Source organism: Mycteria americana, chromosome 8 (assembly GCF_035582795.1).
Source record: "Mycteria americana isolate JAX WOST 10 ecotype Jacksonville Zoo and Gardens chromosome 8, USCA_MyAme_1.0, whole genome shotgun sequence".
In the NCBI taxonomy this organism is placed as follows: domain Eukaryota; kingdom Metazoa; phylum Chordata; class Aves; order Ciconiiformes; family Ciconiidae; genus Mycteria; species Mycteria americana.
In genome coordinates, this window is record NC_134372.1 from 38,818,118 (window position 1) to 38,831,234 (window position 13,117).

General features: G+C 42.0%; 1 protein-coding gene across 5 annotated transcripts in view; it reads left to right on the forward strand.

Moving 5' to 3' along the window:
• KCTD15 (potassium channel tetramerization domain containing 15) overlaps positions 1–13,117 on the forward strand; it is a 46,975-nt gene that overhangs the window by 3,260 nt on the left and 30,598 nt on the right. For all 5 annotated transcript variants that reach the window (XM_075510775.1, XM_075510774.1, XM_075510773.1 and 2 more), the window contains exon 2: positions 3,341–3,516. In XM_075510775.1, the coding sequence (XP_075366890.1) occupies positions 3,353–3,516 (164 nt within the window). In that variant the 5' untranslated portion in view covers positions 3,341–3,352. The remainder of the gene's footprint in view (positions 1–3,340; positions 3,517–13,117) is intronic.

The following is a 13,117-nucleotide window of genomic DNA, read 5'->3' on the forward strand; positions in this document are numbered from 1 at the left end:
AACAGCTTAGCAAAGAAGCAACTTCATGGAGAAACGATTCAGTGAAATCATCTCAAGCTGTAGCAGCATAGCTAGTTTAATCACCCCTAGAGAGCTGAACAACTGTGAGCACAATGGGACACAAAATCATTTTGTGTGTAAATGAGCATGGCATTGTGATTATTTCACTTTGCATGGGCAAATAGTTTTTACAAGCAGTACTTATGCAGTTAGCTTAGAAAGGCAGAAAAAGATAAGCTGGCTCTGAAAGATCTTGGTGTGTAATGTTTGAAAAACTAAATATTCAGATAATTTTGGAATCAGGCTCTATTGATTTTGCCTTCAGCAGGTTCCTGTGTTACTTATTAGAGCAGGGTTATTGCCTGTGTCACTAGTTGGGATGCTGTATCCTGTTGTAGGCAACTAAAGAGCAAGGATTATTTTACATGGTTTAATAAATGAAGTTTGTTAGTGTTTCTGCGATATTTACCCTTAAGGTTTTAATTTTCACATCAGTATTAGAAAATATGTGCATAAAGACTTTCACTGGATAAATACATTTAGGATTTTGCTTTGTGCATAAAATAAGTACATTACTCAGTGTGATGAATTTTAGCTGTGTTTTACATTAAGAAGAGGAAGGAGTCATTAGAAATAGGGTTATGGTACCTTAAGAAATAGGGGTATTTCTTTTTTTGGAGCAATAGGAGTGTTTTCAGTGCCCTTTATGTAGTGCTTAACAATTACGCCCCTTGATAATTTGCTCGTATGAAAATGATGGAATTCCACAACTTTAATAAAAACATAGGATTCATTTTTTTAATACGAATCCTCTCCAACCAGGGGAAAAGCCTGTGTTTTAATTCCCCTTCTCCTCCCCTCCCCCAAAAAGCCAGTGGCACCCTCAATAAGTATGAAAAGCCATAAAAGTTTGAGAACTATTTTAGCTTTCCAGTGATTTTCTATAATTAAGTGTTTTTTCAATACATGCTCTAGCTGAGAGATGCCAAAAGCAGAGGATTGTTCAAAAGGTCCCTCCAGTGAATAGTATAAATTAAATATCTACTGTGTGAGTATGGCCTCACTGAGAATCTCAGACTCTTTACAGATCAAGGAATTTACTGGTATACTAACATTAAACAAAATCCTAAGATAGCAGCAGTGTTTAAATATGCACAAATAGATTCAGATCACTTGATCTTCAGCTATCTGTGCATATTTTAAAATTGAAGTCTGTATTTCAAGACAAATGGTTAAATGTAAGACACGTTTACAGAGGACTGGAAGTCCTTTGATTTCATTTGGAAATTGTAACAAGGGGTGCAGATGAGCCCTAATTAGGCACTTGTTTTGTGAAACTGTGCGAGATTTATTTCTAAGGCAGCTCTGTACCGTGCGAGGTCTGTACCTTTATCATTAGTGATAATACTTGGGGTCTGAACAAAGACAGGGTTGACATTCAGCCTGGATCTTCTGACCCTTTCATTTAAGTGAAGGAGTAGAGAGTGAACATGAGTTTACAGTGCTCTTTGGTAAGAAAGAAAAAAAAAAACCAACCCTTTGTCTGTGTTGGCAGACAGATGAGGCACCCACAGATTAGTAAACACATCGCTAAAATACTGTAGGTACTTACATACTACATTGTTTTTAAAAGTTAGTTCTTTTATTTATGCTATATGACATATTTACTGAAGATTGCCCACAACAGGCTCTTGTGGGAAACAAGAAAGCAATGTCTTCAGTCATGAAAGGATTCAATCACTTTCCTTGAAGGTGGTGCTGTAGTAAAAATGTTAATGCCCAATTTCGCATCGGCTGACACAGAAGTCCTAGGACAGAGTTGGTATTTGCTTCGTGTTCAGTGCAGATGTCCATCCAGCCTCCGAAGAGAAAAGGATGTGGATTCATAATGGGGTGATGTATTTCTGTGCTGTAGATGCAGGAAATTCTTAGGAGCTAACCAAGATGAAATACAGTAAACGGAGATGTTGTGATGACTTTGTGAAGCTGTCCAGATGTATTAAGATTTTCCAATCCCTTTCTATATAGCTCAGAATTTTTTTTTTCTTTACAAAGAATGTTGCTAATTGTATGTTCATCGAGTGGTGTAGCCAGGCATCTTGTGCAAAATACTGCTAAGAGAAAGGCGAGATCAGCTTTAGATTTCTAAGAAACATTGTCAAAGTAATGCGGGAGAAACAGGAATTCACTTTGCAATGCTGCATGTAAAGTGCTTGTCAGATGTAAGGAAGAGCCTGGATGCTTGGTAGCATGCTTGCAGAACAAAATACCAAGAAAATTAGATTATATTCAGAAATGTCTTCAGCTATAATGTTTTGCATATGTTGCTTTACCCATAAGGGGGAGAATGGATGGGGAATAAGGGGGAGGATGGACATTTTCTTAAACTTTTATAAAAGGTTATTTTTCCGTTTGACATGTATGCCATCTATACCGGTTTAACTGAAATCAGCTTTGAGACACACACTTCATGCAGAATAAGCTGTGCTTTTCTTACAGAAGAGAATTGAGGAATTTTCTTTTGCTATGGTTGTCCTGTTCATTTTTAAGACATTTCAGTATTTTTTACTTTGTACATCAGCTGAAGATTTTGGGACTCAATTCAGAAATTTCATTAATTTTCAAATATTTTTAGAGCAGTAAACATTAGGTAGATTGTTGAATTTGTAATTTCACATGCCAGATTGTACAGTAGTTTCTAACGCGTCTTGTCATGAAAGCATGGGTCAGTTTATAGATCTAACTGTTTTCACTGCTTCCAGGTATTAATTGCTTTCAGTTTAAAAGCTTATTAGTTCTTTATGTCTAATATTAAGGCTTAACTGAAAATTATCCATTTATTTCACAATTATTGAAAATAAACCAGAAAATTGATCTTAGTTTGATGTGAAATTTACTACATATATAAACTAAATGCCTTAGGTATTGAGGAAGTCACTAATTTAGAGGTGTCTCGTTACTGAGACAAACTTGCAAAAACCCCTGAATCCCAATTCACAAATTGGTTATTCGTTTGTCAGGGGATATTTCACATCTAACACATAAGCCCGCGACCTTTAATTAGAATTTTGCAGTTTGTTTTATGCCCCTTGAGGCTGACACCTTGAAATTTTTTTTTCTTGATTTCTTATTGCTAATAAGCATCTTTCTCTTCCCCTCTGGTACTTTGAAGAAAATGATGCAAATACACTTAATTACAGTGGTGGCAATAATTTGTTAGCTGAATATGTGATCAGGCAGATGCAAAAATGATCTGATTAGATCTGTGATCACTCTGGAAAGAAAGGTAACACACCACTACATTTAAGAGAAACTGTTCTATTTTGCCTTCCCTTTGCAGGAGGGAAGAAGCATGTCCCGTCTGTCTCTAACACGGTCCCCGGTTTCTCCTCTGGCTGCTCAAGGAATTCCTCTCCCAGCTCAACTCACCAAGTCGAACGCTCCCGTGCACATCGATGTAGGAGGACACATGTACACCAGCAGCCTGGCTACCTTGACAAAGTACCCAGACTCCAGGTAAGACCTTGGTGTTTTCAGGCTCGCTGCCCATTTCTGTTCATTGCATGGGAAGAGGCATGTACCTGTGAGGAATATTTCAGTGTGAAATACGATTTATTATATATTCACCAGTTATGAATAATTCAGTTTCCGATTTATACAGTAACTTCACTGGGGTTCTAAAAAAAAAAAAAGCCTGTAAAATTTATGTATTATTTAGAGAGTCTATTCATTTTCTCTCTCAACATCTTCTGCGCTCTGCCGATACGTTTGAAGCACCTGTTGGTGTGCTGCCCTAGATTATTTCCAACTGTACCAAGCAACTTCTTTCTTTCAGATTTAGGGGAAAAAAAAGCCTTTTTTTCTTCCTTAAGAAAACAGAACGGCTCTGATACCCTGGGACTAATGGATGCTTCTGTCGGCCAGCCAAAATCCTAACCTCAGTGGTAGCTGTGTGCCTCAGTGTCAGTGGTCATTTCCTTCGGGCAGTGGCCAGCCGACCTGCCCTGTCTGCTTGCAGCTGCAGATTGGATTGAGTCTTTGCATGCTTAAAGGTAGCTGATTTGTGCTGGACAGGTTGGTGACATGTCTGGCAAGATTTATTTGGATCTGGCCAGTATTATCTCAGAGTAGACTCCAGATATGCCAAATTATGAATAGATGTGGCATGAGAGTATATTTTTGTATATGACATAGAATCTCTTTATGATTTGCCCGGCTTCCAGTCCCACGGGACACTGGGCACCATGAAGGATGGGGGATCCTGGGCAGCATCCAGCCCATGAAGGTAGTGTGGAAGGGACCGCTGTGTTAAGGGCTAAAGCGCAGTCATTGGAGCAGTACGTTAAGACATACCCGATTTTGACTTACAGTTATGATCACTAAACCAATTCAGCTTTTTGTCATTCAGACTGCTTATTTTTCAGGAGGGTAAACGCCTCATATATGATCAAGAGAAGGTGTGGATGTGCAGTGTCAGGGTGCCCAGCAGACTGGTTAAAGGAGGCACTATTGACTCAAAAGCAAACCAGAGCCCAGGTCAGCAGGGTTCATTGCCAGAGGTTTTGCTACCTGCATGGCCAGTATTTCCATAAGGGGTAGATTTATTTTTTTGGTATGACAACCAGTGTAAAGCTCTAGATTCATTTGAAGATTTTTCCTTTAAAAGAACTAGGGATTTTTGCACAGATTTGGCAGGTTCCCAAGCAATAAATGACATTTATGGAGACACCTTGAAACGCCTCTGATGTCATAAAGCATATGGCTGTGATTTCATTCCAAGGAAAGGGAGCTGCTGAAATTCTCTATGGAAAAGAAACAATTATTAAAATACCTATATTTTACAGTCAGGCCAAAACAATATGATTTTTCTGGACAGCGTCTGTTTAATGATGTCTGTGTGGTACTACTGTAATCATAGGGAAGAAATCTGTTCAGTGGGGAGAGATTTATAACAGAGAAGCAGACAAATGCTTCATGGTATAAAAAATACAGAGAAGATTCAGCAGTTGTAATAGAGTAGCACATCTGTTTCCACATTTTAAAATATCACTGCTGACACTATTTTTAAAATACATCCCATATCAGGCTTCCTTAATAAAAGCTTCACTTATGGAAGCTTTGGGAGAATATACATAAATTCACAGATTTCATTTAAAGAGAATAGAGTACTGATCTAAAACCTTTTTTGTTTCTGTTTGATAAATAACAAAAGCATATTTCTTCAGATTTTGTACTTTGTTTAAACTGAAAGTACAAAACTGTGACTGACCAGAGCTCACGTGCTGCCTGATGTTTTGCTGTGTACTGTCTTTCATTTGTATTGCTGTATTATCTCATAAGGCTTGAATGCTTTTTCAGCCGCTCAAACTTCAGTTCTCATTGGAGTAAGAGCTTACAGGATGGGACCTGTAAATCACATATATTTTTATAGCAAAAGATAACCCTTCACCAGCATCCCAAGTAGGACATATTGCTATGTACATTATGAAGCTAGATGAAGCGTACACTTTAATTTATTATTTTTTCCCTTTTTAAATTTTTTTTTATTTGTTTTTCTGCAGTGCTGCGTAGTAGACTTGGTTGGTTACCCCCCATTGAGTCTGGCCTGCTCTCATTCCTGGTTAAGGCAAAGTACTTGCAGTTATTTCAGTGGGGATGGTTGGGGCTCCTGATGGTGCTTCGCTGCCCTGGTGTGTATCTTCCGTAAGGCACAGACTGTCTTTGCAGTGGTGTGGCTGGGAAGGGAATCCCGGGTCTCTCAGAGGTGCAGGAGGAAGGAGATAGCTTTTCTGAGGAAGACATCTGGAAATAACGCCAGAGCACTGTTAGCTTATGCTCAGAGATAACATGCATGGCCACATATAGAGACATGGCCGTACTCGTCTGCGCACAGAGCTTTCTGGATTATTTTGGACAGCATATTAAACTCTTGGTTTGAGTGTGAGTTTAAAAGCTTCAAATCTAAGAAATCAAACAAATTTGTAGATTGTATTTCAGCAAAAGATGTAAGCATATGCTGAAATGCTTTGCTAAATCTTAGCTCCAGTCACATAAAATAGTTTGTGCTCACTAAAATTGAAAGCTGTGGGAATAAACATCCTGTTTATTTGTGTTACAATCTCTATTTCTTTCTCTGTGCTCCAAAATCCTAAGTAGGCTTTTAGCTTGTAGTATATACTGTACACGTATGTTTAAAGACACATACAGATTGCGAGCATGTGTATAAATACAGTCAGGGTATGCATACACAGAGACATCACATGCTAATGGAAAACAGAAAAAAATAAATCATCGAATCGTGTTTATCCTTTCATAGTATTTTGAGGAGGCCCAGTCCTGTTAGGTCCTGAACAAACTCAGTTCACATTGACTTCAATGGGAGGGAAGAGCTCCCAGCAGCTTGCCAGATCAGGCCCAGCAGGAGCAAGTATAGGTATGACCAGTTCCTGCCTATACCTGCTCTCCAGTCACCCCTCTGGTATGATATAAATTACACCTGACAGCAGGCAGCGTGATACATTTCTTATTGTAATTTGTTAGGATTGACTGTGCTCAGCCCACTGAGCTGGCTCTGCTTGGCTGTTCCCAAGTTATGTGGTTGGCTCTGATTCGGGGAGAGAAAGGACCCGATTCTGGAAGTCTTACTCACGTGAGTGAATGGCTGGTGATGTGAAGTTGGGAGGCCAAATCTTGCATCTCAGTGATTCCAGAGTTGTTTCAGAGTAACTTTGACAAAGCCTTTGATGTTGTTTGCATTAGTGCAGCCGCTGTGAGAAGAGCATTTGTCCATTGATTAAATTTGCATAAGTAAAGGGTGCCAGATTAGGCATTAAAGGGGGTAGACGCCCTCTTTCCAGTAAATTTTTATGGGCCACATAAGTTCTCTCATCTAAAAAGGAGGAAACTTGAGCAGCGCACAACTGGTGCGACAAAGAAGAAGAGGGTTAAACAGCCACTGTCAAAGATGGTTTCTAAACCACTCACACTCACCTTATGCACTACTCTTACACACCTTTCCAGCTGGCTTTTTGAATGAAACGCTGTACAAGAAAGAAAGCTGGCCTTTCAGAGGGTGAAAGGCAAGGAAAATGAGAAACATATAAAAGAAATTGTCATCAACAACAGCATAATGATGGTGGTCACAGAAATTATCTCAGAAATAATATTGTTAATCCCTCTTCTTACAGCTACTTGACACTGCTTTCCGTGCATACCCAAAATTGCCATTAAAGTTAACGAGCTTTGGAGGTACAAGGAGGCTGATGCTGTCTTACCTGGATCTGAGGCTCAACTTCAGTAGTTTATTCTCCCACCAAAACTCCCAGCTCTGGTAGTTGTGAGTTAACAGGTAGAAAGAAAAAAAAAACCTGTTGAATTCAGTCTAGTGACTCTTACCATCAACATCTTATTTCTAAAGTAACTGGCTAAGTAGACAAATTATTCATCTTTGAGAGCATTTCCTCTAGAAATTCCATTCATGTTTTCACCCAGAAGACCTCTAAAGCAGTCCCTTCACACACTGACACTTCAATATGGATTTATATGACAGTTTGTAAAGGCTGCAAAACTCTAGCACATCTATAAAGTGAGTTGCAAATTGTGTTTATCCAAGGGAGTGAGACAATTCTTCCATTTAAAAAATGTAAGCCCACACCAAAAGTCCAAGCTCCTCATGGGCAGTCAGGAATACCCAAAGACATTGCCAGATCCTCCAGTCTTACTCCCAGGGAACTCAGTGGCAGACGTCTCATTGACTTCAAGTGGAAAAGAAGGAGAAGTTCCAAATCCCTGTATATCACAGCAAGCCCCGGCATCTGGATTTCACTGGAAATTTTGATATCACTTTGAATTTCTGTTAGAAAGCAGAAAAGATTTTTTCATCAGAAGCCTGTCCTTTTCACAGCCCTGAATAGTGTTTTTGACTCGGAGACTTGCTGTGAGCTCTTTGTGAGTTGTTCTGCTATAAAAGGTAAATATATTTACCTTACATTCTTGGTTAATTAGTATTTGTTGGATAACCCTCTATTAAAGATAAGTATGTTCTTTTGTTCAAAATGTATTTATAAAAGCTCGTGCTTTCTGTGGCATTAGTCTTGTGACAAAAGCGAGCAGGAATGATTTTAATGGAAGTGGCGACGTCTAGGTGGCAATGGCGTGGGTGCACAGGACCCAGGGAGCCTCCCCCTGACGGTTTGTAGCGCACCGTGTTTGGGACCTCTCTGCTCCCAGCCTTTCCTCTTCAGGAAAATGGAGCTTTTTGGCCCCGTGGCCCAAGGCATGCTGAGCCAGTGCTGACATAGCGCATGTCCTGATCTCAGCTCTTGGGGCATCTGGGCTTTACCACCTCCGTCCCTGGAGGCCCTGTCCTCCAAAGAAAACCAGCACTGGCTTTATTAACTGTTTCAGAAACTAATGACCTTAGCTGTTACAAGTTTTCCAGCCATATGCCCGCCTCGCTTTCCTCTGAACCCGTGGACTTTTTTGGTGATTTGCAAAGGAGTCCCCTAAAGCATGTCTTCTCCTCTGAGTGTTTCTTGTCAAAAAAACCTGTCATTCTTGTATAGAGCCACCTTCAGACAAGCTCTCCTACCAAGCATGGCCTTCTGATTCTAGCTGCTCTGTAGGTATCTGTTGTTTTTAATTCCCCTACCTTTTCCTCCAGCACCTCCATCTCTCTGGGTGCTGGAGCTCAGCACTGACACCTGAGGTCTTCCTCTTCTCCCCCCTTTTCTGCAGCCACACCGAGCTGGACTGAGTTCAGGGGAATGCTCTTCTCCAAGTTTTAGGACCCCTCTGTTGTCCCTGGCAGAACGTGATTGCTGACCCCGTTATAGCCAGGTACAGTGGTTTCATAAGCTCAAACACACCTGCTACCGAGATCTACAAGACAGATTTTCCATATCATCCTTTACACTAAGGGCTCTGTACTGGGTCCTGCTCTGCACTTCTTGGAAGGGAGCAGGGAAATTCCTAATTTGGATAAGTTTATGCTATATAATTCTCCACGCTTAGCATACTTGAGAGGATTTCACATTTCTTGCTCATGTAGAAGGAATCCAGTGTCACTCTTATAACTTACTTGCTAATTTCCCATCAAATATGTGTATTATTCATGTTATTGCCTGAAAGAAGTGTTCAGTTAGCAAATTTTGTCGCTTACCCCCTGCTGGCAGCTAGGGTGTAAATCAGTCCTTGAACAAGGCCTGTACTCTGGACAGGTTAAGGAGTGAAGACCAGATTTGTTCATAACCAGAGATTGTTGGTGGCTGCAAAAGCACAGCACATTTGAGGGCAGGATCCCGCTCTGGAGCAGAAGCGGTGTCGGCTCTCCTGGGCCAGCACAGCCTCCTGCCTGCACCACTGCAGCATCAGTAGCGTTCATCCTGACTTCAGGGTCCCCCAAGCCTCTCCATGCCACTGCCATTCCATGCTGCTCACCCACCCAGCATCTGTATAGTGTCTTGTCCCTCTTCAATCCCTCTCTCATCCCTGCACACCCGCTAAATGACTCCGTTTTAAGCACAGTGAAGGACATAGGCAAGCATGCTGCCATGACACATTGCACCCTTCATAAGGTACCGCTTTTCCCACTGAGGTCAGTTGTTGAGCGCCCTGTTTGTGGGGTGACACCAGGCTCTGACGCTCACGGGCTATGAACTGTTGTGTATTACCCAAAAGGCAAAGAGTTTCTGAGTTGGAGCCAGCAGCCCACATTCAGGCAAAGCACTACAAAACGCGCCTGCATGCGGGCTGCAGCGCAAAGCTCATTAATTTTAATAGGTATTGTGAACTTAAACCGTACGCAGACTTTAAAGCGAAACACCTGAACAGGCAGGAGCAAGTGTTTTTCCTGCATGTTGTAAATGCTCAGAGATGCAAGTTACGGGCACGGTGCACGAGCACTGCGCACACGTAATGACACTGCGCACCAGCACGGCAGCTCTGCAGAGAGGGGTGAGCCTGCCAGGGCTCCCCGGGGCTCTGCCATTGTTCAAGGCGATCAGGTGTACGCTGCAGATGAGAACAAGTAAAAGAGCAGAAAACCAGAGGTTTTGGTTATATGCAGTACCTTTTTTGAATTAACATAAGAATTTTCATGGAGATTAAAATCATTTTTTGTTTCATTTCATGCACCTGCAATTTAGAGATAAATCTTGTGAGTTTTTCTTATTTGGTTGTTAACTGAGCAAATCTCTTTTTGGTTTCCAAGGGAATTTTGACCAGCAGAACAAATAAGGAAAGAAATCCTTAAAAAAGGGCCTTTCTCCTTCCCATCCTCTGTCTCCCCCCAGCCTGCATACAAGCCCGTGGGTGTTGCACTTACCAGAGTGGGAGCTGGAGCAAGTGAAAGAACTCTTGTTCCCAGGCTACTGAATCGGTGTAAAATGAACCAGTCTTTCCCCATCTGCAAAGCCAAGTATTGCTGTTTTGTATGGGTGCTGCGTGGCTGAGGTCACACAAGGCCGTGCAGCACTTTGATAAGCTCTGGGAAAGGTGAGAAGCATGGGCAGACGTGCGTTGCTGCTAGGATGCATCCAGCACAGCTCCCGGGTAGCATGCAGGGCAGAGCACAGTGGGTGGAGGTGAGGAACTGCTTTCTCTTGCAGACGAACTGGCCGGAGCACCTACGGCAGGAGTTGCACCCATCCCGGGTCTGTGAGCACCAGGGCACGACTGTGCCAGAGGAGGGGTGCGTGGCTTGGCCGCTATGGGAAATAAAAATAACCTGTAACAGGGATGTAGTTACAGCTTGGGATGATGCTGTTAGATACCCCGTCTCTAGCTTTCACTAATGGGAAAAAGTCCTGGATTCAGGGTCTGGCAGAGCCCATGGAAGCACACCACGATAGCAGATTTTCCCACGTTACCCAGGGCTGTTGTTGCACAGCTGGAGTGGTAGCTTTAGTGGTAAAGGAGAATAGTCCCTGTAACCCTAACCCTTCACTCCAGTGACTCGGGGAGACAGGAGGGAAGGAATTTATATGGAAATAGATTCCTCAGACCTGTCTGCATCCACCTCTCCAGGATCTCCTACAAACTGGTATGTAGGGAGCCACAATAGAACTGAGCTGTCTGCTGTGATAAAGGTGTTTACTCCTTACTGGACTTCATAACTGCTGCCTTGCCTGGCACGGCCGCTGCCTGGGGACTGCCCGCAGGCTCTGGAGAAGAAAGCAGAGTTTACCCTTTGGGAGTACAAATCTTACTGTAATTGGGTGCTGATATTGGGCCCTGTCGATGAATGAATTATTTGTGTGTTTACTTGGAATATTTGATGAAACGTACAAGAAAATACTGCCTAGCTGGTCTCCGATGAACACTTTTTTGGAAATTACTGTTCCTCTGTATACATTTACAGCCTTGGTTGCATGGAGTTCTAGGCATAAATGGGTATTACGGCATCTAGGAAGGGGCAGACCAAGTTAGTCATGGAGAGGAGAAGACAGCAAATCACTCTTGTCTGACTTATCAAAATAAAATTATGGCTGTGTTGCTACACCTGGCACAAGCTGCTCAAAAACCCCTGAATCTGAGAAAATTGCACATTCCTATCCAGATACTAGCTTATTTGGCTTGGCTAGTCAAAAGGAAGAACGGGCTTCTCTGTGCAGCTCGTGCAGCCTGGCTGTGGTCAGGAGGGATGTCACTTACGGCCTCTGAAAGGAGTCCAGAAGATGAATGTTGAACAGTGTCTCCACTACCTTCGGTGCAAAACTCAGCTGACGCTGTCTCCTTTTCTGCTCTTCCTTTCTTCTTCTGCAAGGATAACATGACTGTAGCTGAGATACACTTCGCACATTAGTAATTCCCACCCTTCCTGCTTACAACGGGTTGAAAACTCATCTGATTTATTAAAATTCACACAGATAACCCAGCAGACAAGGAGACCAAAAAGTCAACCTTTTTTTTTTTTTTTTTTGTTTAGCACTCTATTTTTATAGCAGTTTCTGAGGTTAGCTGGTCAAGTACTTTGTAATTTCTTTCATTGCTTCTTTTGCTTACCACTCACCTGACAGGGCACTTTAGTGTCAGCAGCACAATTTAAGTATTTTTCAGCAGTCATTTTCAGGGCAGTAACATGAAAAGCATTAGCACCATATTTTGAGAAACCACTCCCATAGGATACTGTGGGAGCAAGCTGTCTCCTCCTTTTCTGTGCTGCTAGCGGAGGCTGTCTTCCTGCTGATGAGCATGGTGTAAAGTCCTGCACCTGCGCTCAGGTTCACAGTGGTAGCCACTTTACACTTAAAGCAAAGGGAATGTCCTCTATTGGTTGCTTCATCATCCAGCTCCCTCATCACATGGAGAGAGTGACGTAAAGATGCGGATTTGGTAGCTTTGTGCTAGAAATCGTATCCTGAGGTCACAGCTAACCACCGCACCAGTGGAGCAGATGAGGCGTTACCTCTTCGTATTTGGTCTTTGAATACACGTCACTGGTGTTTGTCTTTTGGTTTATAAACTTCTGACTTATAAAGACCCTGCAATGGCAGGTAGACCTGGTCTGCTTAGGGGGATATTTCATGAACTACTTAGGAATTTTATAAAACAGACTCCGTAGATTATGAAGCAAGGGGGTATCTGTTTTGTAAGGAACATGTTATGAAATGAATTTGTCTCTAGGCCTAACTTAATTATTTTAATGATCCCACTGGTGGTTGTCGTAGGTGTCGTTCTGTGGATATATTGTGACCTACATGCTTGTGATCATTTATGAAATCTAAGATTTAAAAATACATTGGACCTTATTAATTCCTTGCCTACTTTCACTGAAATAAATGGAGGTGGTTTGGATATTGGTATGTTGGGCCAAATCTCTCTTCCAGTGAAGTCAATGAGACTTTTACCATAAGCTTAAATGGAAACAAAATAAAGCCTATTCTTTTAGAAAACTGCCCTAATAATAAACCTGGGCAAAGTAATCCCTAGTGTAACCCTGTTGACCTCTGTGGTGTTACACCAGGGATGTATACTGATGTGATGTGTGGAGAGGAATTACGAGAACCTGAACATTGTAGTAAGATGCTTCTGCTGGGTATCCACAGTACTCAGTCTCAAAAACATCCGAAGGTGGAAACCCAACAGGCAAATGCAGACAAAGCATTGTGCACTGACA